Below are 26,435 nucleotides of genomic sequence, written 5' to 3'. Positions count from 1 at the left end.
GCTGCGCCACCAAGGAGGGCCCGTACACCCCAGTTTTTGTATGCATAAATAAATAAAAAAATATTTTAAAAGAGAGAGAGACTGATAAAACACAATAATACCAGGGACTTTACTACCCCACTTATGACAATAAGGTACTCATTGAATGGGAGAAAATATTTACTAGATATATAACAACTGAGGGGTTAATACCCAAGATATACTAAAAATTCATACAACTCAACAGTAAAAAAAGTAACCCAATTAATAGGACATCAGATATGGACAGACAGTTCAAAAAGGATATTTAAAAAGTGTTAAGACATGAAAGACGTTCATCATTATCTTGAATAAGAGATGCAGATTAAAATCATAATGAGATACTATGTTACATCTATGAGAGTGGCACAGATTATAAAGACCTCCAACAACAAGTACTGGAGGATAAAGAGAAAAATTGCACCGTTGGTGGGAATGGAAACTGGCGCAACCATTTTGGAGGCAATTTGGTGCAATCTGGATTTAAGTTAAAAACTAAAAAATGGGAATGCATATGTCCCAGCAATCCTATTCTGGGGCAGATAGCTACAGAATATGACATCATCAATACAAAAGCCCATATTCCCCACAATGCTGATAGCAGCATTGTTTACAATAGATAGGAAATGAAAGCAGCCTAAATGCCTATCTATGAATGATTAAATGAAGAAGATGAAGTATGAAGACATCATGAAGCATTTTATATATGTATGTGTGTATGTGTATATATGTGTATGCTTATATATATCCACAAGAAAGGATGAAAAGAAGCCATTTTCCAAAAAATGGAGGAAATTCGAGAGAATGTGTGTAACAAAGAAAGTCATAGCTTTAAAAAACAAATACTGGGCTCTCCTTGGTGGCGCAGCGGGTTAAAGCACAGCACTAAGAAGGTTAAGCCACTTCCACATGAGTTCCATCCCCGCCTGCCCTGGAGGTGATCCACGTGGCACGGCAGACCTCTCCTGACCCGCCCGCTGCTCCCCTCAGCAGTGGACTTCGTCGATCTGCCTGTTCTGCTCCCCACTCTATCTCTGGTGAATCCTCTCACCCTCCGCATCTCTGGCCTGTACCCCAGTTCTGTACGAATAAATAAATAAATCTTTTTAAAAAAATACTGGGCATTTATACAGTAGAAAATTCAATAATGTAAAGCACTTTCAAAGACCAGTAGACATCAAAAACTATCATGGGATCTCTGAGTTTGAGAGGGAGCAGGAAAGAAAGGAACAAGGGATATGGGGGATGTTGGTGGGGAATAATATATAAAGAAAGAAAAGACATAACTCATGATAGGTATTGCTGTCTGCTTCTGAATGGTTATTTAATAAATCCTGGTTTGATTAAACATTAGTAGGTTGTCCTCAATAAAAACAATAGTTTGGAAAGATAAATAGGTAGAGCACAGAGGATCTGTACGGTGGTAAAACTATTCTGTATGATTCAACAATGATGTATATATGTCATTGTACATTTTATCAAAACTCAGAATGTCCAACATATAGGACATTTTAAAACTAATAACATTTTATTACATACCGAGTTGTTATTTTTTTCTTTTTCAGTCTCTAAACTTTTTCCTTATGACTTAAAACTTTTTTTAATTGAGGTAGCATTGGTTTACAATACTGTCTATGATTTACACATTCAAGATCCCACCTCTTCAGGTGTATGTTTTCACACTACGCCCACCACTAAGACTCCCAGAGACATTAAACTCTCTGATGCCTTGGCCATGTCTATTTTAGCCTTTACTATATCATGTATGTCTACTGCAATGCCTGGAATAGTACAGGCATTCAACAAATATTTACTGAAGAGGCAAAAGGAGTGGTGGATAACTCCACTGTTAATTATACTGGGAAAAGGTCATTCTTGGGCCATGTAGGGGGAGGCTAGACAAGAACTGTTCCGATCATTGGCCTATGGCAAGCCTGGGCCTATGTAATTATTATAAACTATTTTCTGTGTTGTAATTTTAATATTATCCCCAATCTTTCAATAAATCCCATCAAAAGCACAGTTGGATTTCAAATCTGTTTTTTTTTTTTTTGGTAACAAGAAATCTGTGCGTTAGAAGGAAGGGTAACGATGAGAGCAGTGTCTGAACCAAGGGAGGCATGGGATGGAGAGGAGTTGGGATTAGTAGTCATTGGCAAAGGGCAACTTTGCCCTGTCGGTGGGAAGTTTCAAGAGGTAACATGGAGGCAAAGTATATGAGAGGGAGACTGAGATAAGAAGTTGCAAGTAGGATAGGAAAATCAGGGTTTGTTCCTGAGCACATAGGAATGACACCTTGGAGCCCTTCAGAGTACCTGGGTGGAGCCATGTTGGAGGGAGCTTATTTCTGACAATTAAGTGAGAGGAGAGTAGATGTTATAAGTCAAAATGGTTTTCTTTGGTCATGGATTAGTGAGGTATGAGAGACACTCTTGGTAATATTAAAATTGGAACATTGTGCAGGACTAAAGCTTAAAACAGGCATTGTAGGGGCAAGGAAAAGCTTACTTGGCCTCACTGTACTTTTTCCCGGCCAAATAAAGTCTGGGAACTAGGGTGTTTTCTCTAAGCTCATTTCCTTTTCTTTAGAAGTATTTGCTTGCACTTTCTCTTTTCTTGGTACCAGAACAAGTAAAGGCTGTTTTGGAAAATGTCCTTCTTCTCCTTTATGTTTGACAAAATATGAACTCACTGGTCCCAAGCAGTGATCACAACCTCCCTATGCACCACTATCATTTCCCCAAAGACCAAATGACTTATGGCCCTATCTTGCTAGTTCTTCTACCCTAAGCACCCACAATATCTAAACAAATGAAACAGATGGTTTCATGGGAATTGTGGGCCCATTTAATTCTAGGACAATAGAACTACTAACAAAGTCCTATTTTCTTAATGCTCTCTTAGGAACATAAAAAAACTGGGAACAAGTTCTTTTAAAGAGGGTGATTAGAACCTCTCTAAGGACTTGGTCATTTCCAAATGAAATGTCATCTTCCTGGGAAATAAGAGAGGCTGCTATTAAACAGTCTTCTATTTTCCTTGGTGGTTTCGTGTGTCTGCCAGTGTTCTGCATAGAAGTTAAAGGTTGTCAGTCGCATGTCTTGTGTTGCTTTTGTAACTCCTACAACACTTAATGACAGGCATAGAGTAGGTGATTTGTTGTTGAATGAATGATTCCATTTAAATCTTCCATTCATGTAGTCCCACAACTGCTTATTGAACTTACACTGTGTATACCGCACTATGCTCGTTTGTAGGGGGTTCATTGTGGGGAGAGTCAGTCATAGTGCCTGCTGGACTTTCTGTTGCCTTAGGAATTTTTCTACTTCAAGAAGATTACTTTCTGGGATTCTGATTATGCTAGGGCATTTTGATAATATAAAAAATATATACAATCAATTTAGTGTCAATGAGAACACTAAAGAAACACAGCCACACCATAAAGTGCTTCAACAAGATTTTCTCGTAAGTACCCTAGTGATGTTCCTACAGCAAAATCTTCCTTAAGGTTATGCAATGACTACCACATTTCTGTCTATAAAAACAACCTCCACCACCACCTTAAAATAACCCAACCTCAGCTCTGCATTATCAACTTCTTGCCTCTGAGTAAAAAGCTCCATGGAGTTGGACTTTGTTCAAATGCTCTGCAGTTGTTGGTTTCCAAGCCTCAACGTATAGAATAAACACACATTACTAATACTGCACTCACATTTCCAGATGGTCTTATGGAAAAAAAAAAAAACAAACAGAGTGAACAGAAGAGAACAATACAGATTAATTTAAGACAATTTGCTGCTATTTTAGGAATCATGAAATTTCACAACTAATTCTAATCTTTTGTTTATGATGAATATAAATCATAGACTCCTCAGGATTTTGTCTAAGGATAGGACAACATGGTTAATGATATTGAATATATGCTGAGCCAAAGTAGTATCTAATGATAATAGATACACACACACAAAAAATGAGATATATTTACAATAACATGCACAACTATTCATTACTTTCCTTAATAATTACTGATATTATTTCAATATGAAGTTCATAATATTCCTTTATTATCTTTTTAAAATCTGTAGGATCTACAGTATCATCTCAGTTCATTGTAACAGTGGCTCTAACATTTATAGTTTTCACCCTTATTTTATAACAGGCTGCCATAATTATTACTATGCCATTTCTCAAAAATGAAAGAACTCTTTAGTATGCTACCGTATAAGCCCCCTCATCCTTTGTGATATTTCTGTCATATAGTCTACTTCTAATATGTAATAACTCCAAAATAAAGAGTTACTATGTCTTAGTGAAGAAAAGTGAAGAAAATATTTATTTATTATCTTTCCTTTTTTTAAAATAAATCTGGTTTACACATGGTATTATTTTTCTACAGCCTCAAGAATTCATTTAGTGTTTATTTTTTGTAGGACATGTTGCTGGTGATGATTATTTTAGTTTTCCCTTAGACTTAAGTTTGTCTTAAATTTTGAGAATATCTTCACTGAATATAGAGTTCTAAGTTGGCTTTACTTCTTCTCTTTGAAGATGTTGATCCTTTGTTTTCTGGTTCTGTTCTTCCAGGTGACAATTTTTTTTCTAAAGATTTTTTTATTCATGCATACAGAACTGGGGTAGGCCAGAGGTGCAGGGGTGGTGAGAGAATTCACCATAGACAGTGCAAGAGCAGAACAGACAGATTGACAAGTACACTGCTGAGGGGAGCAGTGGGTGAGGCAGGAGTCTGCTGAACCATGTGGGTCACCTCCCTGGGCAAGGATCAAACTTGTGCTGAAGCAGTTGTTGCCAGCTTCATAGTGCTGCGCTTTAACCCACTGCACCACCAGGGAGGGCCAGGTGACAATTTTTTCCCCTTAGTAAAGTTATTTTCATTGTTGCTCTTCTGCTTGTAATTTGTCTTTCCCTTTCTGCTTGTAGTCTTTCTGACTTATTTTAAGGTTATCTTTTCATTCTGGTTTTTAGAAATTTGACTATGATATATTTAGGTGATGTTTTCTTTGTATTTGTCCTGTATGAGGTTTTTAAAGATTCTTGGAATACCATATTTGATATCCAGTATGTGTATATACAATTACGTATTATATTAGACCACTTGATATTATCACACAAAGATAGGCTCTGGTTCATTTTATGACCTTCCACCCCTAGCCTTTTCCCTGTTTCTTTTTCAATTTAAATAGCGTCTGTTAACTTGGTTTAAATTCTTCAATCACTTCTCTGTAGATACTATATTTTTCAGTTTTCACTCTTTTTTCCACCCCGATAGCCCATGTCTTCTTCCATTATATTTGTCTTTCCTTATAAAACCTGTGCATGTTTTAAATATTAAGTTGCTTTAGAGCCCCCCTCTGCTGATTCTAATAATTAAGTCATCTGTGGTTTGCATCCTTTACTGAAATTTTTCTAGATTATGGTTCACATATACCCTTCTTCCCATGTCTCCATTTTTTAATGTGCAGTTCAGGCATTGTGCATAAAAAAAGGAGTGGAGACTTAGGTAAAATACTTACTGATCTAAGTGAGCCTTTTTTTCTTTGTGAGTTATGGTGGGGAGTTGGTTAGTGAGATTCATCTGAGTTCAGCGGAGCTTGGGCTGAGCTGTAGCTTTAATTAGTGTGTTCCCTGTTATTAGCCCAACTACTAGCCTTCCTTTCTGCCCTGTCTTTATAGTCTTTAGTATTTGAGCTGGGAGGGAGCTAGCAACTGCAGAACTTTTGCTTTACTTTTGAACTCAACTTTGATGAGATTCCAGAATTCATGACCCACAAGAAGGCTTGAGATTATGCAATTTCTCTCTACTTTTCAGCAACTTACCTACTGCTACTTTCTTGGACAAATACAAAGGTACAGGCCTCTAGGAAAAAATTTCAAGCTGAGAATTGCTGGTTTCTTTCTTTGTTTTTCATTTGGGGCTCTTTCATATAATCCATCCCTCTGGCACATATTGTTGTTTAAGGTTCAGCACACTTTTCCTCATCCCTTCAGTCTCAGTCCATGGCTGACCTACTTTCCAATTGCCCATATCCTAATCAGGCATCCACCCCTAAGTATGGAAGCTTCTGCAGATCTCTTCTCAATTATAAAGAGCTTATTTTTCTCTAAATCAGTGCTTCCTGTGTGTCTGCTAGGCCACTAGAGACATATGAATTTTATTTTCTCTGGACATTTCTGGTTGACCATGGAAATGAAGGTTTTCACATCCTTCTACATCCTAAGCAGAAGTAGGCATACTATAAAGGATTTTTCTATATGTTTGTGACTATACATTTGTCTTAGATCAGGAAGAAAACTCTCATCTTGAAAAAAATTCCTGTTACCTCCACCCACCTCTCTCTAGATACTGATCAATTTATTTGTGTCTTTCTTCATGATATAACTTCTTAGAAGAAAGTACTGTATTTTCTGGTGGAGATTTTTATCAAATGTAGAGTGATGTTTGGTTGTCATATCAAATAAATATGAATAAACAGGCATTGGAAGCCCTTTGTACATGGTGGGCCTGCCAATTGGTGGATAGCCACCTTTTGTCAATAGGTTTTTTTGTTGCTGAGAACTCTCAATAGTGTAATACATTTTTTTTCCCTCTGAGATATTATTTTTATAGAGAGGTAGTTTTCAAACTCCTTAGGTATTAAGTATAGAACTGGACAAAGGGAAGAGCTGGAAGTAGCATCATTTGTTAATAAACGTCTCCTTTATATCCATGTATCAGTGTCCCTGACACAAAATTGTTCTAATGCCAGAGAAAGTCCTCCTTTTTTCTGGTGGAGCTAGAGAAGTGGTATCTTTTAGATATCATGAAATGGGTGATTCTAAAGTTTGAACTGTTCTTCAGATTAACATTTTTGCAGTATTACAGTTGTCAACTTCTAACCATTACTTACCTTTTCCTGTATCTCATGGTTCAAGATTTTGAGCTTTCCAGAGTTCTGCAAGGTCACAAAACCTGTTCCTCTTCAGCATCTCTTGCAGAATTATTTTTCACTTTTTCTCACATTATTTATATTTGTCATTCTTCCATACTCTTTTTGTCCTCTCTTAAATATTTCCTAGTTTCTTCAAAGATAGTTTTGTGGTGTTGTTTCACATTCTCCTAGGTTTGGAATCCTTTATAAAAGACAAAGGCAGGGCCCTCCCGGGTGGTGCAGTGGGTTGAAACATAGCCCAATGAGGCTATCACCAGCCACTGGAGCGCGATTTTAATCCCCTGCCAGGGAGGTGTTTCATATGGCGTGGCAGATCTCCCTTGTCCCACCCACCACTCCCCTCTGCAGTGTACTTCAGTCAATCTGCCTGTTCTGCTCCCCAATCTGTCTCTGGTGGATCCTCTCACACATACCCCCACCCCTCACCTTTGGCCTGGGCCCAGTTCTTGTATGCATAAATAAAAAATCTTTTAAAAAAGAGGAAAGGGGTAAAATATCTTTATATCTTTGTTTTGAAATTTGTTTTAACTCTTTTTGCTCTGACTTCAATTTCCATAATTCTTCTGAAATTGTTCTTTGTCTCAAGGTTCCAGTGATCTCTGTATTGCCAATGCGTAGTCACTTATCTAGCTTCATCTTAATCTCAACCTCTTATAGCATCACAGTTTACCACTATCCTCATTTTAAAATGAGTTCTTCTCTTGATTTCTCCACTCCACTCTCTCCATCTCCTTCGTCAGTGTTTTTGTTTTTCTCATATTTTTGTGCAGACTTTCCTTCTCTTCTGGAACTCTAAAGATTGAAGTGCCAGATACTTCTATGATGACACCTACACTTTTTTATAATTAAACTTTTTATTTTTTTATATCGCTCTTCATTATGTGCATTTTCTCATCCCATTGTAATCCCCATGGGCTTCCCATCACCAATTCATCCGTGTGCTATCACCATAGTTTTATTTATTTATTTATTTATTTTGTAGCAATAGACTCATCCTTCCTGTGACTTCAGTGCTTGAAAAGGGCATTATTTTGGAGGAAGAGACTTAAAAATTAATCCTAATTCTGCCACTTCTCAGGCATGTCTAACAAAATTCTCTGAACTTTAGATTTTTCAAATGTAAGATTAAGATCTACCAGGTCTCATCCAGGTCGGAATGCTGCACCTGATTTTCTGTAGGGACCAAAGAGTGAGCAGAAACAGAACCTAGGCATATTCTGGGAACTGAAGAGCTTCCCAGTCTACAGTGTGACATAAGGTCAAGTGCAGACCACTGACTGAAGTTCACTAGAAGGAACCTCTCAAGGAATTTTCAAAGTTACATCCTACACTGGCATAAAGGACAATGAGAAATGGTTTAAATATAGGGCATCATGATAAATGTTTTCAAACAAATTCCTTTTTTGTACAGCTCTAATTTGATTGGTTATTTATTTGTATAGTGGTATTCATCATGCAGTTTCCTATGATATCACTTTGCTTCTGAAATAAATTTCCTTAAGATCTTCTCCATTGCTAACCCTTTTGCCCACTTTACTCATATTTTGCAGGTGATGGGGTAGTAAAAAATGAGTTCTTATTCAAGATTGCCTAAAATACTGCTTCCTCCTGAGAACCTTCTGTTCTATGCTTTTTTTACTTTAGAGAGGACTGAGTATTCCCAGGTGCTGGTGGGCAATTACTGAGGTCTAGTGGACGTCTTAAGCTCAGTACTACTGACCACAATGAGTGTTTGGAGAGCCATAGTATACTAAGTAGCATGTTTCTAAGTCCTGTGCAACAGTCTGTGGAGCCCTGAGTTACCTTCTTCGATAGAAGTTAGAAGTAGAAAGCACTAAGGTGTTGATAGGTACCTTGTCTTCTATTTTGATCATACCACATCTCTTTAGTGTAGACTTGTGGAAGCTAGAGTTCTTTGTGAAAATAGGACTTCCATGCCACACTTTGGAGCAATGATGGGCTGGAGGTGGTACTAGGTATGAGTATACTATGTCCATGTTAGATAATCCAACTCACAAAGACATAAGAAGCTATAATCTGTTTAATAAGAAGAGTTGGGGGCTCATGCAAGGTGTCAGGAGGCTGAGAGGCAATGAGAACTCTTATAAACCACTAGTGCAAGTGTACATTAGCCCTTCTGAAACACAATTGAGTCATCCTTAGTGAAGTTATTTATTTGCATACAATAAGATCTAGCAGTTCAATCTCTAGTTATGTAATCTTGATTCTATTTCCCCAGGAGACAGACACAGAGAGTATCCATCCAACTTTGTGTTATAAAGCAAAAAATTAGAAACAAACTAGTTGCTCATAGTTAAGAGACCAGATAGGTACATTATTACAGTAATATATTATGCAATAGGAAAATATACATTAAAATGGACTAAGCACAGATACATAATATATATATATATATATATATAAAGTCTCAAAAACATGTTCAGTATGAAAAATCAGTTGAAGAAAAATACATACGATGTGACCACTTATTATAGTTTAATATGAAAAGTAAACTACTGCTTTTGGTTACATAACTGTATACAATGTTCATTAAAATGATAAACCTTAATTCAGGGTAGTCATTATTTCTGATGAGGAAAAGGAAACGGGAGTATACTTAGCAGGTGTCAATACCAATAACATTTTATTTTATAAGGGTGGTGGTGGATAATAAATGAGTACTCATTATGCTTTTTACATTTTTGTAACACTTGGATTATTTAATAATTGTTAAAAAATTGTTGTGGTGAGGAAGCATTCAGAGTCTTTCAGAGGCAACTCCAAAATCTAAAGGTCATGTGTCTACTCTGTAGGACCAGGGACTAAGAGTGACAGACAGACAAGGCACTTTCACCATGGAGTTGCCTCACATTGACCAACCATAGAGCTGTTTTGTCAGGCAATACTTGCTGGTTTTGGCTGTCTAGCTTTGGGACACTGCCATATTTTGGTTCTGTTAACTTCTTCAGAAGTTTGCCTTACTGGCTTCATCCAGATAAGAATATTTTTGAATGCTATTCTGTCAGTATGTATATGAGAGATGGTAGATGAGGAAAGGAATTAGCTTCCTGGGTATCCTTCATGGGTTGGGGTGGGTTCTCTGCCAGTTACTTTCCAGGTATTAATTCACAAAACCTTACAACGACACCATATGGTGGGCATTATTAACTCCATTATAAGAAGAGAAAACAGACTCAAAGAAATGCAGTAACAGGCACATGCCAGTAGAGTCTGAACTGGAACCCAGAGTGGGTTTTGGTCCAAAGTCTGTGGTGCTCGAATTTGATATAGAACTGTGTTGAAGGCACAAAGACACAAGATGCAATTTTTTTCTATGGCACAAAACTTGAGAAAGAACATGATATCAAACATTGATATACTGTGGGACAGAATATAAATGAACGTGTATTTTTAAGATGAACGGATGTTGAAGATGTCTCCTATGTTCAGTAGAACACTTCAAAGTATACACTACAATGTCAGGGATACACTTTTATGTTTTTCTACTACAGAGGATCCACCAGAAGAAGAGTGTGAGAGGCACTGACCACATTACTCCAACAAGTCAGTCTTTTCCCATATCTGATGAATCACTCCAAGCACAATTCTTCCTACTATCATTATGACTCAGTTTGAGGAGGCCTTAGACAAGCATCCTTAAGGGACACTGTCTGTGCCCTCTTGGTTGCAAGAAGTCTCACTCTAACCGTCAGACAAAGGAGACAATAACTTTGCCTGGTCTCATGATAAAATGGTGTTTTTCTACTTGTATCTCTCTATGTAGGGACAGACTGGCCAAATATTAAAAATGTTTTGCACAGAAGAGTGTGAGCAAGGCAGAGTTGTTGGATATGTTGGGATAACTTGAGTAGGTTTGTCCAGGAGGATTTGGGGCAATTGCTTAGCTGTTTGTCAAAAACCCTCGAATAACCACAATGGCACAACACAGTATGTGCCTGACATTGTTAATCCTTCCAATACATCTGTGACGTAAAAGCTACTGTATTCATTTCACAGATAAAGAAACAGAGGGCATAAAGAGGTAAGAAGATTTCCCATGGGCTCAGATCCTATGATATTATCTTTCAGACAATAGGACAAGAAAATAAATGTTCTTCTCCTGTTGTCTTAATTTTGTCATCACATTTTCTTGTACCTAAATGAATAGTACCTCACTCTACAAAGAATCCAGGTTCTCTAAGTGTAAAATATCTGCAGACTCTTTTTCTCTCTTATTATTTTTAAATTTAGAAAAGGTTTTTAGAACTATGTCTCCTGGTAATGACAGCCTATAATCATTCTGCTCCAGGAATCAAGTGATGTGTTCAGAATATGTCATTTTCCCCAATGACACTAATGGCAAAACCACACTCTCAACCAAAGCAAAGGATGACTGAGAGGGCTAGAGAAATGTGGTCTCTTGGTTTCCACTCAGCAGTTTGAGCCAAGTGTTCTTGGCTTTCACTCCAACCCATTAAGCAATAAGCAAGATACTTAACCTCTTAACCCCATGTGCAAAATGCTGATGCTACTGCTTCACCTCTTTGTGAGGAGTATTTCCAACCTGAAACTGAAAGGCTATGAAAATGAAATATGCAGCATGCATAGGATTTCAGGAAACTGTTTTTTGAAGAACTTCAAGGGCTTGGGGAGATAAATTGTGTATGCTTTTAATGTATTAATATAAAACTGTCAGTAGGAGTAAAATTGTGTGCTTAGATTTAAAACTGCATATTAGAGTAAAATTGTAGGAAGCCATGCAGTAGAACATAGATACTTGGTAATAAGCATGTGGACAGTGGAAGCAAGATGTCTGGTTCCAAATTCAGGCTTCGACAATTTTATGGCCCAGTGGCACTATTATGGCACAAATGCCACCTTCTTCGCCTTGGTATTCCTAGTTATATAATACATGTCATAAGTAATACAATTTCCCTAACAATCCTACATGGTAGGTACTAATAAAAGAACTCAAGTTGGTGAATTATATATAGGACATAAATAAAATAAACCAAAAAATTGCTTAATCCTTTTACCCCAAGCATTACAGTATTTATATATAAACTAAAATGCCTGAATACTCTTAATATTAAACATTGATAAGCAATATCCTACTTATATTAAATCAAATCCATAAGTATAATAAAAGAATAAACATGATCAATAAAATGTATTCCAGGAATGTAAGAGTAGTGTTTCATCAGGCAATCTTTTGATTTAAAATTTTAATATGGAAAGGACAAAGGAAATAAAAGAAGAAAAATATAATTACCTTTGCATGGCAAAAATGTAGTTAATTTATTTCAGATAGAATGTTTTAAACTATCATTGGAGAATCATTCCTCAATATATGATAAAACAACTCTATGAAGTCAATGTGCAGTAAAATGCATAACTAAATCAAGTCATTTGCATTAAAGTTTGAAAATTTTAGTCAATATTATAAGACATATAAGAAGACATAGTGGCTATAAAATATTAGAAAAGAAGATAGATGCTATCATTAATTGCAAATAATACAATCATCTTACAAGAAAATCATTCTCAAATTGACTGGAAATGTATTAAAACTAATGAAATATTTCATTAAGATAACGAGATAAGAAGCACATTTATAATATCAAGTCTATCTTCAAATTAATATTAAGGACACAGTCCTCTTCTGTTACAAACCACAGTCTCCCTGACTTGCAAATTTTTAAAATTAATTTTACAGAGTTCAACCACAACTGATGAACCCCACAGTACAGGTTCACTGCTCTGTAGTAAGCAATTATAATTTGAGGGGGAAAAACAAAATAAATTCATAGAAGCAAAAATGTTACATACCTAGCGATAAACCCTATAGGGAACTGACCTAAAGAATATAACAAAATCTTACTGAGGGACATAAAAGAAAAGTGATATATCTTTTTAGTAAGAAAATAGATAAAATGAAATGACTTTTGGCTAAGATAACTGTACTTTTTAATGCAATTCAAATAAAAACCCCAGTAATATTTTGAACAGAAAAACTTATGCAAAAAGCACACTGTAGGGAAAAAACCCACAAGTAATGAGGAAGATTTTCATTCAAATTTAGACTTGAGAAAGGTCTGGTGCTCCACATGGTAATACTAACTAAAACAACATGGTCTTAGTATAGGAACTGACAGAACTGCAGAACAGAACAGGACAGTACATCAGAATAGAGTAGCTGTAGATCCCGCTCTATTAAGACATTCAGTTTTTTAAATTGGTAGTAAAACATTATTTAGCGGGTGATGTTAGAAAACTGACTAAACACTTGAAGAAAATAGATGCATCAGAATAGATTCTATACATAATAACCTAATTATAAAACAATTCTAAAAACTGTACAATAGAAAATAATCTTAAAAAGGACAATAGCAGCTTAATCATGATTATGAATACTAATGTTGACTTTCTAAATAACAAAACAACAGAACTCATTAAAAATTAAAATTTCAGTTTTATATTAAAATAAAAATTTACACTATCCTATTTTTATGAGATACAATCAAGAATGATTCAGTATTAAAAAAATCTTTTTATTACATTTCACTCTTTCACTTGGTCAAAGAAAAAAATAATCATCTCAATAGATGCCAAAAAATGCATTTGATTAAATCGAGCATCTAATCCTGATTTCTCTTAAAGGAAGAGTTGGACTCTCTTGAAATGATCTCATTTCCAAACGATGAAACATTTGAAGTATTTAAGTGAAAGTCAGGGAAAAGATGAGGGGATTTTCTGGGAATCATATGCACTAATTAACACTAAAATAATTTATATTAATAGTACTTCAACTAACATTAGGTATTTTGTTATGCTAATGAAGAAAGTAACAAAAGTCGTTATCATTTTTCAGTTGTTGTACAAGCAACATAATGCAAAGCTCATGAGTTGTACTGAGTCCAGAGTCATACTGGTTCTGTGATTTTTATTATTTATTTCACATGAGTAAGTTATCTAAACTCTGTGAATCTGTGTCCTTACCTTAAATGGAAGTAACAATGGACAAGATAGAATAAACTTGCTACTGGCTATATCTCTTTCTAATTATAACAAAACTCTGAACATAATTAAAAAGCAGCCACATGAGGATTCTGAAAATGAGGACACATGAGGACAAAACAGGTGAACTGGGGAAGACAGTTAAATCAACCCGGCTAACCCACACACAAGAGAGTTCCGTTTTCCTTCCCTCTTTTCTTTCATGACTTTAATCTGAGGATGGTTCTCAGTCACATGGTAATGGCCTAGAATATTACCTAAAAGGCCAAGAAAGTCCCCAGACTTCTGACTGTAGTTCAAAGAATATGGAAGAAATACTTATAGTTTTCTTTTAATACTCTTGGTTTTGTCTTAAAGGTGAACTTGGTAGAAAACTGCCTGGCACCAATGTGGTGACTAAAACTCCAAAAGAAATTCCACTTTTCTTGTTAGAACACTTGGAAAGAGGGTTCTTAGTGGGATAGATATTGTGGGGGGAACCCTAGAGAGAGGAGGTGTTGGAGAAGGGAATCCCTCTAAATTTGTATCTAAAGCTGTGCAGCCTTATCTCTGACCTATATATTGGCAGGATAGTCACAAAGCTGTTGAACAAAGACTCTGAAAATGGAACTGACATTAAAACCACCAAAGAGAGATAAGAACAGAATTTGTGGTGAGAACCCAACCAGGATGATTGTCTGCTTAAACAAACACACAAAATCAACTAGCAACAACAAATGTTGGTGAGGATGTGGAGAAAAAGAAACTCTCCTGCAATGCTGGTGGGAATGCAAACTAGTACAACCACTATGGAAAACTGTTTGGAGGTTCCTCAAACTGCTTAACATGGAGCTTCCCTACGACCCAGCAATCCCACTGCTAGGTATCTACCCAAAAGACATAAAAACACTGATTGAAAAAGATACCTGCACCCCCATGTTTATTGCTGCTTTATTTACAATTGGAAAAACATGGAAGCAGCCCAAATACCCAAAAGTAGATGACTAGATTAAAAAGATGTGGTATGTATATACAATGGAATATTACTCAGCAACCAAAAAAGAGAAACACATGTCTTTTGCAGCAACTTGGATGGAGCTGGAAAAGATCATGCTTAGTGAGATAAGCCAGATAGAGAAAGACAAATACCGGATGGTTTCACTCATAGCAGGAGTATAATGGACCAGGTGAGAAAATAACAAAAATAATGAACAACCATATACCAGAGACATTTTGCGGGGGTGGAGTGGGGAATGGGATCAAAAACAGGGGTGGGGGGTTGGTGGGGAGGGAAGTGCACGGGATTATGGTGATGGCACACGGGTGACTTGGTGATGAGAAACCCGCGGGGATTACAATTGAGATGGAAAAAAGAAAATGTACAAACAAACACACAAAATCAATGGTATGTTACATATAAAATAATTAAGTAAGTGACCACTAAGATCGTATCAGGAATTGAAGTAATCAGGGACCTCCCTGGTGGACAAGAGGTGAAGTCTCAGTGCTCTCAGGCTATGACTTTTGTAGCCTCAGTTCCCTCCCCAGCCAGGGAGCTGACCCACCTGGTGCAGCAGACCTTTCCTGTCTCACCTGTTTGCTCCCCTCAGCAGTGCATTTCAATGGATCTGTCTGTTCTACTCCCCACGCTGTCTCTGGTTAATCTTCTTATCCCCTGGACCTCTGGCCTACACCCCAGTTCTATGCATAAATAAGTAAATAAATCTTAAAAAAAGAGATATCTATCTTGTCTATGAGAATAAGAAATGGTAATAAGATACAAGTAGTTTGTATTATTATTTTAATTGTATGAATTGTAGTCTAATTACCACATCTAAACACAGATTTATTTTCTATTCTATTTCTTCAACTTTTTCATGGTTTCCCATATGTGCATTTAATCGCAAGAACTGGATATAAATATACCTTTGCTGTTATTTCTTTGGATTTAACCAAAATCTTTTACTCTTGTTGAAATGAGAGTCTCTAACTCAGATGTTTTGTTTTTGACCAAATTTTTTAACTATAAATTTGCTCAAATTACATGGGCATAAGGTATCTTTTACTATTCTACAGGGTTATTATGAAGATCAAGTGAAATATAGAGAAAAACATAAATGTGTATATGCCAAAGAAAACACTGTAAGTCATATTTCAGAAATAGTACCAACTTGGAAGCTTGGAAAGCCTACTTGACTTCACTAATCTCATGAGAAAGTATTTTATTTTATTATTATTTTTTTTATGGGCTGGCTGATAGCCAGCGCTCTTACAAGTTGCTCTTGAAGATTTATTTATTTATACATACAGATTGGAGTACAAGCCAGAAGTGCAGGGGTGGTGAGAAGATTCACCAGAGACAGAGTGGGGAGCAGAACTGACAGACTGATGAAGTACAATGCTGAGGGGAGCAGCGGAAGGGTCAAGAGAGGTATGCCGCACCATGTGGATCACTCCAGGGGACGGTATTGAACTTGCAATGAAGCTGCTGTGCCCAGCTTGCAGTGCTGCGTCCTAACCTGTTGGGCCACCAGGGAGGACCCATGAGAAAGAATTTTAAAAAGCAATGATTTGCTCTCATTCTTCTCTAGATTGATTGTGTTGGGGTTGTGTCAGTAAAAGTGACCCATAGGTAAGGCCAACATAAAACCCACATAAAACCATACAGCCTTTATAAGATATATGGTTGTAACTTCATACACATTCAGCTCATATTAAATGTTACTTTTAATAAAAATGGAGAGTCTATCTTCTCTCTGGCACAGGAAACTAAAAGTAGTAAAGTTGAGACACAAAAAATTGAAGCAAAGTAGGGACACACAGGAGGAATAACATAACCAAAATGGATCTGAAAGTTTAGACTTTCTAAAAGTGTTTTCATCTCTGTAATTCCCTCTGCCTTCACCAAATTCCTAGAGGCTGTAAGTAGTAGTACACAAAATATGCACAAGGGACTCATGAACTCGGTTTCTTGACCAAATTCTTAGGCATGGAATGAGTGGAACCAGCATGCAACAACATTAGGCAATCTTGGATTGAAGGAGGACATGAAGAAAGGATGAGAAGGATGTTTTCTCTGAATGATACATTTCTGCTTAAAGGGTGTCATATAAAGACAGAGCAAATTGGGGGTCTTGCAAATTACTCATATGTCAGACACATTTTCTAGAGCATCTTAAAATCCTTGACCAGAAAACAAGCAAAAAACCCATCTCATTAATAACTTTATACTGTTAAATGTTAATGCTTGAGAGATACCAGGTTAAATAAAATATATTGTTAATATTTTTAAAAACATCCTTGGCCAACACTGAGGAAGTGACATGGGCTTCTTAAACTCTATGGTTCTCTGTTTAACAAAAGGCAGCAAATTAGAGTGGGAAGAATGTGGAACCTGCATCTAGTCTGGGTTTCTCTGATTTCTTGGAAACATGAGATGGACTTAGTTTCTCTTGTTAATAAGCATTAAGAAATCTCTGTCTTTAAAGTGAAATTTCTGTGCATTGCATATGGTCAGCATGCACAGAAATATTGTTGAAAAAGAAAAAGGATTAGAGAACTTCTTAGGGTATTCTTTTTGCTACAGTAGGAAACAGACATGGAAAAAAATGTAAATGATCATAGGTAGGCTGTGTTGGTACAAAATCAGTAAACTTTACTCTATCCTGTTAGTCCTCATTCTAGGAGAAAATATTAGGGAATAAAATCTTTCTACCCAACTTTTCCCTTTCCCTTCCTTTCCTTTGTTCAACATGCCCATCGCTCAAAGAGAAAACTATCAGACTAAAAGGACTGAGTGGTCAAGGCTGACACTGGGGCACAGATGTCAGAATGACTCAAGAAAAGATGGGCTTTATAATGACAAAGATGAAAAGCAGTCTTACCTGTCTTCTGTGAGCTTCATTAAGGTTGTTCCTCGAGTAGAGAAGACAATAAAGGACATTCTCAACTGTGGGCTGGAAAGGAAAGGAAATTCTATTAGGGCAGATGGAGACTGTGGAATGCGATTACATCACGACTGCCCTATGTAAGAACCAACAGCCAAAGGAAGCCTCCATAGCGGATGTTGGAAACATTCAGTCATCAGCAGACCTGATGCTATAGACCAAAGAGAAAACTCGCTTTTTTCCCTCAAGGGTGATTCTGACTTGACACAGTATTTCTAATGAATGTGGATCACAAGTAAGAAAGTTGAAATTCATCACTGCTGTTTGAAGAAGTATTTCCTAGAAGAGAACTTCAGTCCATATTAAATACTGCATGGTGTCTACATGGTGTGAAAATGAAAACCCTGCAGACATAATTTAATAGGGTCCCCATGATAGCTGGGTGTGTTCTATAGTGAAGAGGGTGTCTCACACTGTTATAGCTTGAGATCATCAGTCATTAAGAAAACACAATAAGCTCTGGAAAGTGGGATCACCTTCAACTTTTTTTTTTTTTTAAAGATTTATTTAATTGTGCATACAGAACAGGGTACAGGCCAAAGGCTCAGGAGCTTCACCAGATGCTTCATCAGAGACAGAGCAGGGAGCAGAACAGGCAGATCTACGAAGTACACTGCTGAGGGAGCAGCGGGTGGGCCAGTACAGGTCTGTTGCTCCATTTGCACCTCCGGGGCAGGCGGGAATCAAACTCATGCGGAAGTGGCTTTAGCTTCTCAGTGCTGTGCTTTAACCCGCTGTGCCACCTGGGAGGGCCACCTTCAACTTTTAAACTCTACTTGGCTTCCAAAGAAGGTTATCCTATAAGAAAAGAATATGCTAATGGGTGACAAGTATCTATTCTATACTTGGTAGTTATACTTCTCATGTTACTGAGTTACAGTAGTACAGGGTCTGGCAGTGAAAATAGCACAGTTTTAAATATGCTAGTGCTCAAGCGATGTATCAATGTGAAATCCACACTCTGAGAGACAGAACAACTCTAAGGTAAGGACCAAACATGTTTCTCTACCTGCAAGATGGACTGTTAAACTATAGTGGATTCACCAATGAATTGGTATACTGTGAAGTTCTCTTTGGGCAACCAACTGGTTCATCATAATAGCATCAAGCCATTTCTTTTAGTATTATAACCTCTCATGGACATGGTGAAACCACGTGGCTCCCAATCCCATAGTTCCCACTTCCCTTTTTCTCTCTCTTAGTTTAGAACATTGCCCTCAATTGTCTGCAACTGTTTCCTAGCTTGTGACCTTGCGGAGCATCATCTTTTGCTCAAATTTACTCTTCACATTGTTTCCAGAATTATTTCACTAAAATATAAGTCACATCAAGACTTTAGTGGCTCCTCAAAGATATAACCTATTTCACTGCCATATGTCAGTCACATCTTTGGAAAGCCTTAGCATGGTCTTTAATACTTGCTAAGAGCCCAACAATACCTGGTGAATTCAGTATTGGTCTCTTGAAACAGACCTAGGTTCTCTGTCCATAGCTCTATACTATGTAATATTACCTTACTAATGCTGGGCCAGCAGGACACCATGTCCCAAATGATATACTAACAATTACAGTAGTCATAGTATAATGCAGATTATTGGAGCTGATAACCACAAAGCACTTACTAGGTGCAAGGCACCATTTTAAGTGATTTGCATGGATTGTCTCTTTCAACTTGGAACACTTTTATGATATCAGTACCATTATTGTTCCTATTATTGTTCCTCTTCCAGAAATTGGGACTCTTAAAGATAAAACAATTTTCTCAAGATCACACAGTGGGAGAGTGATGGATCTGGGGCTGGAAACCAAGCATGCTGTTTCTAGAACTTGGGTGTTCAGCCCTATACAGAGAAATATATACAATAAATTCCCTTCTAGAAAGCTAAGCTATGGAAATAATGAATTTGAAAGAAGTATATGAGTATATGAGTGTGAGCTAGAGACATAATTTAGAACTTCTCAGAATACTGATATGAGTAAAGTTATTCTAAGAGCCACCAATTAGAAGAGAAGCAAGGATAATGTAGAACCAACAGTAATATGTAGAGATCTGGGTTAGGTCCGTGAGATAAATGAAAAACCTGAAGCCGGGCAGGAGAGAATTTCAAGAAGAGAAAGTCTGAATCAAGTGAAGCCCCTCAATTCATTAGAATAAGCATTCAAGAAGCTCAGTGGACATTTTCCTCAGCATATTACCTATTGATTTTGGTGAAAGCAAGTTCATAGAGGGTGGAGATGGAGGCCAGATGGCAGTGAGTTAAGCGGACACTGAGAAATTTAGATATGGAAACAGCAAATCTTAAAGCATGTCAAAGTGAGAAACCAATAAGGAAATAGGTTAGAATCTATAGGAAGTTATAATTGGAAGATGCGTTGTTTTCAGACAAGGGTATTAGTTTATGTCTACTAACAATGGAGTTGGAGTTAAGGGGAAGCTAGAGAAAAATACAAGAGAAGCAAAGACGTGAAGGAAAATGGAGACAATGGGATAAAATGAAGGGGTTCACCTTAAATAGGAGGATACTTGAAATTCAAAGGCAGATGCATGCATTTTTTTAAGAGTGGGATTGGAACTGCAGCAGTCACTTATTTGCTATTTTCTGGGTTCATGGTGAAGTAGATGGTGAGGATTCTTTGCTGAAAGTGATGGACATGAGATGTAGGTTGGTGCATGAAGAAAATAGTGAAGAGTTAGAATTATTATTAGAAAAACGGGAGTTCAAAATAAAGACAATCGAAAGGACTTGAAATTTCAAGGATTCCACTGAAATTTGAAATGACATATTTGCACTGGCATCAGTGACTATTAGTGAATGAATATGCCCCCGGCAGGACCCATTGCCTAGACTATTAAAGTGAGTAAATAAAAACCATTTATTCCTTCTCAAATATTATTTGCTTATTTAAAAATACTGATTAAGCATGGATTATGTGGCAGAAGCTGTTACAGACATTTGGGCTGCAGCAGTCAACAAAATATAATCCTGCCTCTTGGAGTACCCTTGACAGAAATGCTCTCTTGGTGCCACTCTATGTAGGAGTTCAGACAATCAGAGGAAAATCATGGTCTGGATGAAGCAATGCTGATTCTCTGGCACTGTTTCTTCATCTATAAAATGAGAAGACTGCATTAAACTGTCACTTAGTTCTCCCTCTCCCTACCTCTAACTTTGATTCTAAAAGAATAAAGAGTCTGAAATTACTGAAGAAATTAGGAGAGAGAAGAGTAGAGTGCCCTCTTAAAGTCAGGTGTTCATTACATCTTTTCTCTTATCATCTTCATATGCAGACTAGGGTTCAGCCAAGGTAACTAAATTGCTAATGTTGCAAAATGAAGCTTGGATTCAAATCCACATCTGACCAACTTCAAAGCCTTTTCCAGTAGACTTCTTTGCTGGGAAAGATGAAAACAGCAAGTGGACACACAGCAGATACTGTCAAGTTCTGGAGGCGGACTTGTTTATATCACTCCCTTGGACCAAATGATCACAGTGCAGGAAAGGACATTTTGGATCAAGGACAAAAAGACTTTCTGGAAACTGGAATCGTCCAACTCCTGGACTGCTTGCCTCAAAAGCAGCAGCTTTTCAGCAAAGCTATGCAAGTTGAAAGTTGATGAATGTCTTTTAGGATGGGCAGAAATCGTTCCTACCAAGCTAAGTTCCTAAGAAACTCATACGTACTCTTACTACCACTGATGTACTTTTTTCTCTCCTACTTTGTCTTCCCTCCTTCCTCTAAGCATCTATTTTTCCTATTCTTACAGGTTTAGACACATACTACAGCAATCTCTAAGATTTGGCAAGGCAAAAGGGAACACTTCCTGTTACTTTCCAATCAAGCAGGCAGGGGCCTGTTAAGATGAGAATTGAATTTGGAGGGAATACATTTGCTATTATACTGGTCTCAGAGAACAACCTGTATTCTGAAATAAGAATATTATTCAGAGAAGGCATTTATGGTAATTCAAATTAGCCAGAAAACTGTACTGAGGCAGCAGGGAAGCTAGGCTAGTATTTACAATTATCATCAGTTTTACCAAAGGCCATGACAACTGGTTTCAAGCATATTCAGGAGAACTATCACAGTTGTATTATCCCTTGGAGGCTGTATGCAAGGAGTGTGAAACAACCTACTTTATTATACTAGTGGATGTTTATACTTACTGGAAAGTAGAATGCTAAAACCTGTATATTTATAGTGATAGTGTTCAAGATTGTATTTTCCTGCCTCAGAAAGCAGTTTTGATAGTGCTCAGAGGATTCTATCTGATAGAGCCTACCTAGGCTGGCAAACTGTCATGCTTTACCCAAAACTGAGGGGAGAGTCCAGGATTTGAGATTTTTAGTGCTAAAACTGGGAAATTTCTGGGCAAACCATAACGAATTCACTACTTTACATTTCAGTATAATATATCACAAAATGCCCCGCCAGGATAAGTCAACTGCCCCAATCAAAGAAATTTCACTGTGAGAGAAATATGCCTCATCCAGCTATCTGAATGAATGTTGTTATTCAACCACAGAGGAGAGAAGTTAAAATTGGCTCTAACAACCACTGTGCTCCTCCTGAAAACATGAAGTCAAAATCCTCTTTACTATGTGACAATTCAAATCTCTGGTCCAGGATCTGAGAGTCTACCTCTGTCAAGAAAAAGCATCCTCAAGCTACCAGTCATTAGTAGATAGCAAATCAGACTGGTTTTACTGATGGCAAAGTATTAACACTGACTTACTCACCTGATGAATTTGTGTGCCAGCTGTTCCACAAAGTAGTAGATTTCATTCCAGTGGTGCAGCACACTTCCCGATCTAGGAAAACAAAAGCAGATCTTGCTTCATCAGGAGTTCTCTTCATATTCAATGATTTTACATTTGACCTATACAATAACTGGGCTCATTATCTGAAAATTTGATATCTTTGGGAATTATTTGAAAGGGCATTTAGATTTAATGTTAGAGTTCCTAAATATTTTGTTAGAGATCTCCTCCCACTCCATCTTCCACTCCTCCCATTCTCCACTCCACACTCCCATACACAAAACAAACAAACAATAACACCTGTGCACAAACTTATTCACAGGTTAGTTTCAAATCTTTGTGAACTAGCATTTTGTGGCATTTAAATTATTCCTCTGATTGGGAAAGAAAAACAGTTCCAATTTATTTCTTTGAAATTAGTGCTAACTAGATGCCCAAAGAAAGATAAACACATACCCTTTCTCAGAGTACAGTAAAATTTGCCCATATAGGTGTAAACTCTCTAAATAAAACAGTAATAAAACTAATCTAATGTGAATTTAAAAGAATAATAATTAATTGGTGCAGTTTATATCAGGATGCACTAAGAGTTCGATGTTTAAGAAAATCAACGTAACTTGCCATACGAAAAATAAAAGACAAAGTAAAGAGTCTTTCATTACATTACATTGCAAGGAATCCAGATATCCTCTTACTAAAAAAAAGTATATGTGAAATCCTAGAATGTTAGATTTGGAAAAGGATTTCTATATTCCCCAGGGTTGACAGTGATGCTATTTATTCCTGCTTCAATTCAGCTTACAAGTATTTTCCACAGTGCTTGTAGTCAGTCTGTTGCAGTGACTTCATTTTAGGTTCTTCTATTCTAACCCACTCTTTTCTTTAACTAGGAAGCCTGCTTCTTTTCACTTAAGGATCTGTTACAGCTGAGCTCTGCATTTCTGTTTGTCATTCTAATAGTTGTTGAGGTTAGAGCTTGCTCCTTATATTCTTGCATGTTATATATATATACTGCAAATATTTTCTACTGGTTTCAAATTACCTTTATTATTTTATTTTTTTAAAGATTTATTTATTTGTGCATACAGAACTAGGGTACAGGCCAGAGGCTCAGGGGCAGTGAGAGGATTCACCAGAGACAGAATGGGGAATAGAACAGGCAGATCGACGAAGTACACTGCTGAGGGGAGCAGCGGGCGGGTCAGGAGAGGTCTGCCACCGCCATGTGGTCACCTCCGGGGCAGGCGGGAATCGAACTCATGCGGAAGCGGCTTTAGATTCTCAGTGCTGTGCTTTAACCCACTGCACCACCAGGGAGGGCCAAATTACCTTTATTTTTTATCCACTCATGTAACTTAATTTCAACTTCTAGAGAGTTACTTGTTATTTTTTTTTCTTTCAAAATATATCAAAGCTATTTAATATGAATCTGTGCAAAGTAGATTCTATACCTTTCTTTTCATGGTATAATATCCCTAATATTTTTGGAATAAAATTCTCATTCAGGTTGAGCATAATCCATCTCTAAGAGGACAATTTACTTTTTCTCTGCCAGACACCCAGAAATGATGTTTGTCTAAATGGAACAAGAAGTGATACAATATGTCTTAGTGATGCAAAGAAAAACTCTGTATCCTAAGGATATCTCGCCTTTTCTAAATTAATCTGTAACTTCAGTTCTAGAAAAACTTCTCAAAGGATGTTTTGTGAAAATGACTTTAAAAGTGAATTTTTTTCTTCAAAACACCAAAGACCCTCTAGTACAATTTTTTTTTAAGGATAATTTTGTTTACCTAAAATGTCTATAATTTTGAATGAAGATATCATACATAAATCCAAAGAAACGGTGTCTGCAACAAATATAAAAGGAATAAATCTAGTGTCCAGAAGATGTCAATAATTAGCACAAGTGACTATCAAAGTCAAACAATGGAAAAGCAGATTGAAAACTATAACAGGCAGCCCCCTTAACTTGTACCCCAGTTCTGTATGAATAAATAAATCAACATTTGCAGTCACCTTTTAGAGAACTCTGCTAGTAGATATAGAAATATGTTAAGAAAAAAAAAAAGTAAAACACCATTTCATACCCTTCATATTGGTGAAAATTAAAATGACTGACAAAATACTAAGGTTTGGTGAGAATATGGGCAAAGCAGGAGTACTCAAACATTGTTAATGGATAAGGAAATTGATATCACTAATTTTGAGAGCAATTTGGCAAAGTGAGGTTAAAGATAAGCATTTCCTATGACCAGCTGTTCTATTTCTAGGTTTGCAAACAAGATTGTGTACATGAATCTTGTAAAAGAATGTTCATTGTTACCTTGTGTGATAGAGCCCAAAATATATAACCTGAAAATGTATTAGTAGATCACATCTATGAAGATGCACATTCTCTCTCACCCACAAATCTTATTTCTTGTGAAAATAAAAAGAAATGTTAACATTTGCTCATTGTATGTGGAGAATTCATGGCTGTCTATTATGTTTTCCTTTATTCTTTTCTTTTTAAGGATGTAAATTGTTCTAGAAACTTCTTTTTTAAATGTTAATACCATTTTCTTTTTTTTCTTTTTTTTAAGATTAATTTATTTATTCATACAGAACTGGGGTACAAGTTAGAGGTGCAGGGGCAGTGAAAGCCTTCACCCCAGACAGGAAGGGACGCAGAAAAGGGAGATCGATGATGTACAGTGTGGAGGGGAGCATCGGGCATATCAGGAGAGGTCTGCCAAGCGATCTGGATCATCTCGGGGCTGGGGATGGAACTCACACTGAAGCGGCTGGGCTAGCTTGCAGTACTGCATCCTAACCTGTTGCGCCACCAAGGAGAGCCCTGTTCTAGAAACTTTAAGGAACACTGTAGAATTAGTCAAAAGACTAAGATAGAGTCCCACACCCTTCCACATATTAGAAATACTTGCTATAGTTATAGTTTCATGTACTGCACCTATTTTGGCTAATGTGAGTATTTGACTGATCACCAGCAGGGGAATTATACCTGGGACTTCATACTTATTAACTAGGAAGAAAGAAATAGCTTACTACCCAGTACTATTCTGGTTGCCTAAAATTGCAGAAATGAATAAGACATGATGCTTTCCCTACAGGAACTCAGACTTGAGTAGGAGAGGAGTTGAACTAAACTGCAATCTTCATAACAAGAACTGCATTTTAGGGCTGTGCTTATAAAGCTAGAAGAGGAATGACACGCCATCTTGCACAGATTCTGACAGGGGATACTTAATCTAGATCTTTAATGATAGGCAGAACCTGGCACCATTCTCAGAATTATGTACAATTATTCCCAAGGGCCTAGTATGCAAAATTTAGGAACAAAACAAGAACTCTGAATCTCATTCTGATTTGTTTCTCAAGTACATTCTTCTGTGTTTATATGAGTTTCAAAATCTCCCTGTGGTTAAACTCCTTAGAAAACACAAGCTCTTTCCATAGAACCTGAGTCAGAAAAAAAATCAAGTGAGCCAAATTTGTTTAAATACCCACTCCCACCTCTTTTGTATGTAGGAAAGAATACAGTGAAGGGGGATCGGGGGGAAGAGGTCACAGTTGAAACTATCAACCTTTAATCCTGGAAAAGCAGAATCTCTCAATGTATGGACATTATAAAACTGTCAGTCCCCACTTTGTTTTAGTCCTGCCCAGATGAAGTCACTGATGTCTTCAGTGGCCCCAAGTAATCCTGGAAGGGAACAGCAGCATCAGGTACCACTAAGGGATCCAAAATTAGTCCTGCTGTCAAA

General features: G+C 37.0%; 1 protein-coding gene across 1 annotated transcript in view; it reads right to left on the bottom strand.

Moving 5' to 3' along the window:
- Positions 1–26,435, bottom strand: part of ANTXR1 (anthrax toxin receptor 1) — a 206,992-nt gene that overhangs the window by 159,671 nt on the left and 20,886 nt on the right. Inside the window, exons 2-3 of the mRNA XM_004691474.2 lie at positions 22,648–22,719; positions 17,846–17,917 (exon numbers count right to left, since the gene is read on the bottom strand). Of these exons, the coding sequence (XP_004691531.1) occupies positions 17,846–17,917; positions 22,648–22,719 (144 nt within the window). The remainder of the gene's footprint in view (positions 1–17,845; positions 17,918–22,647; positions 22,720–26,435) is intronic.

This window comes from Condylura cristata, unplaced genomic scaffold (assembly GCF_000260355.1).
Source record: "Condylura cristata isolate star-nosed mole 26May11 unplaced genomic scaffold, ConCri1.0 scaffold00031, whole genome shotgun sequence".
Classification (NCBI taxonomy): Eukaryota; Metazoa; Chordata; class Mammalia; order Eulipotyphla; family Talpidae; genus Condylura; species Condylura cristata.
Note: the sequence above shows the minus strand (reverse complement) of the source record. Positions and strands in the feature narration are given on the sequence as shown.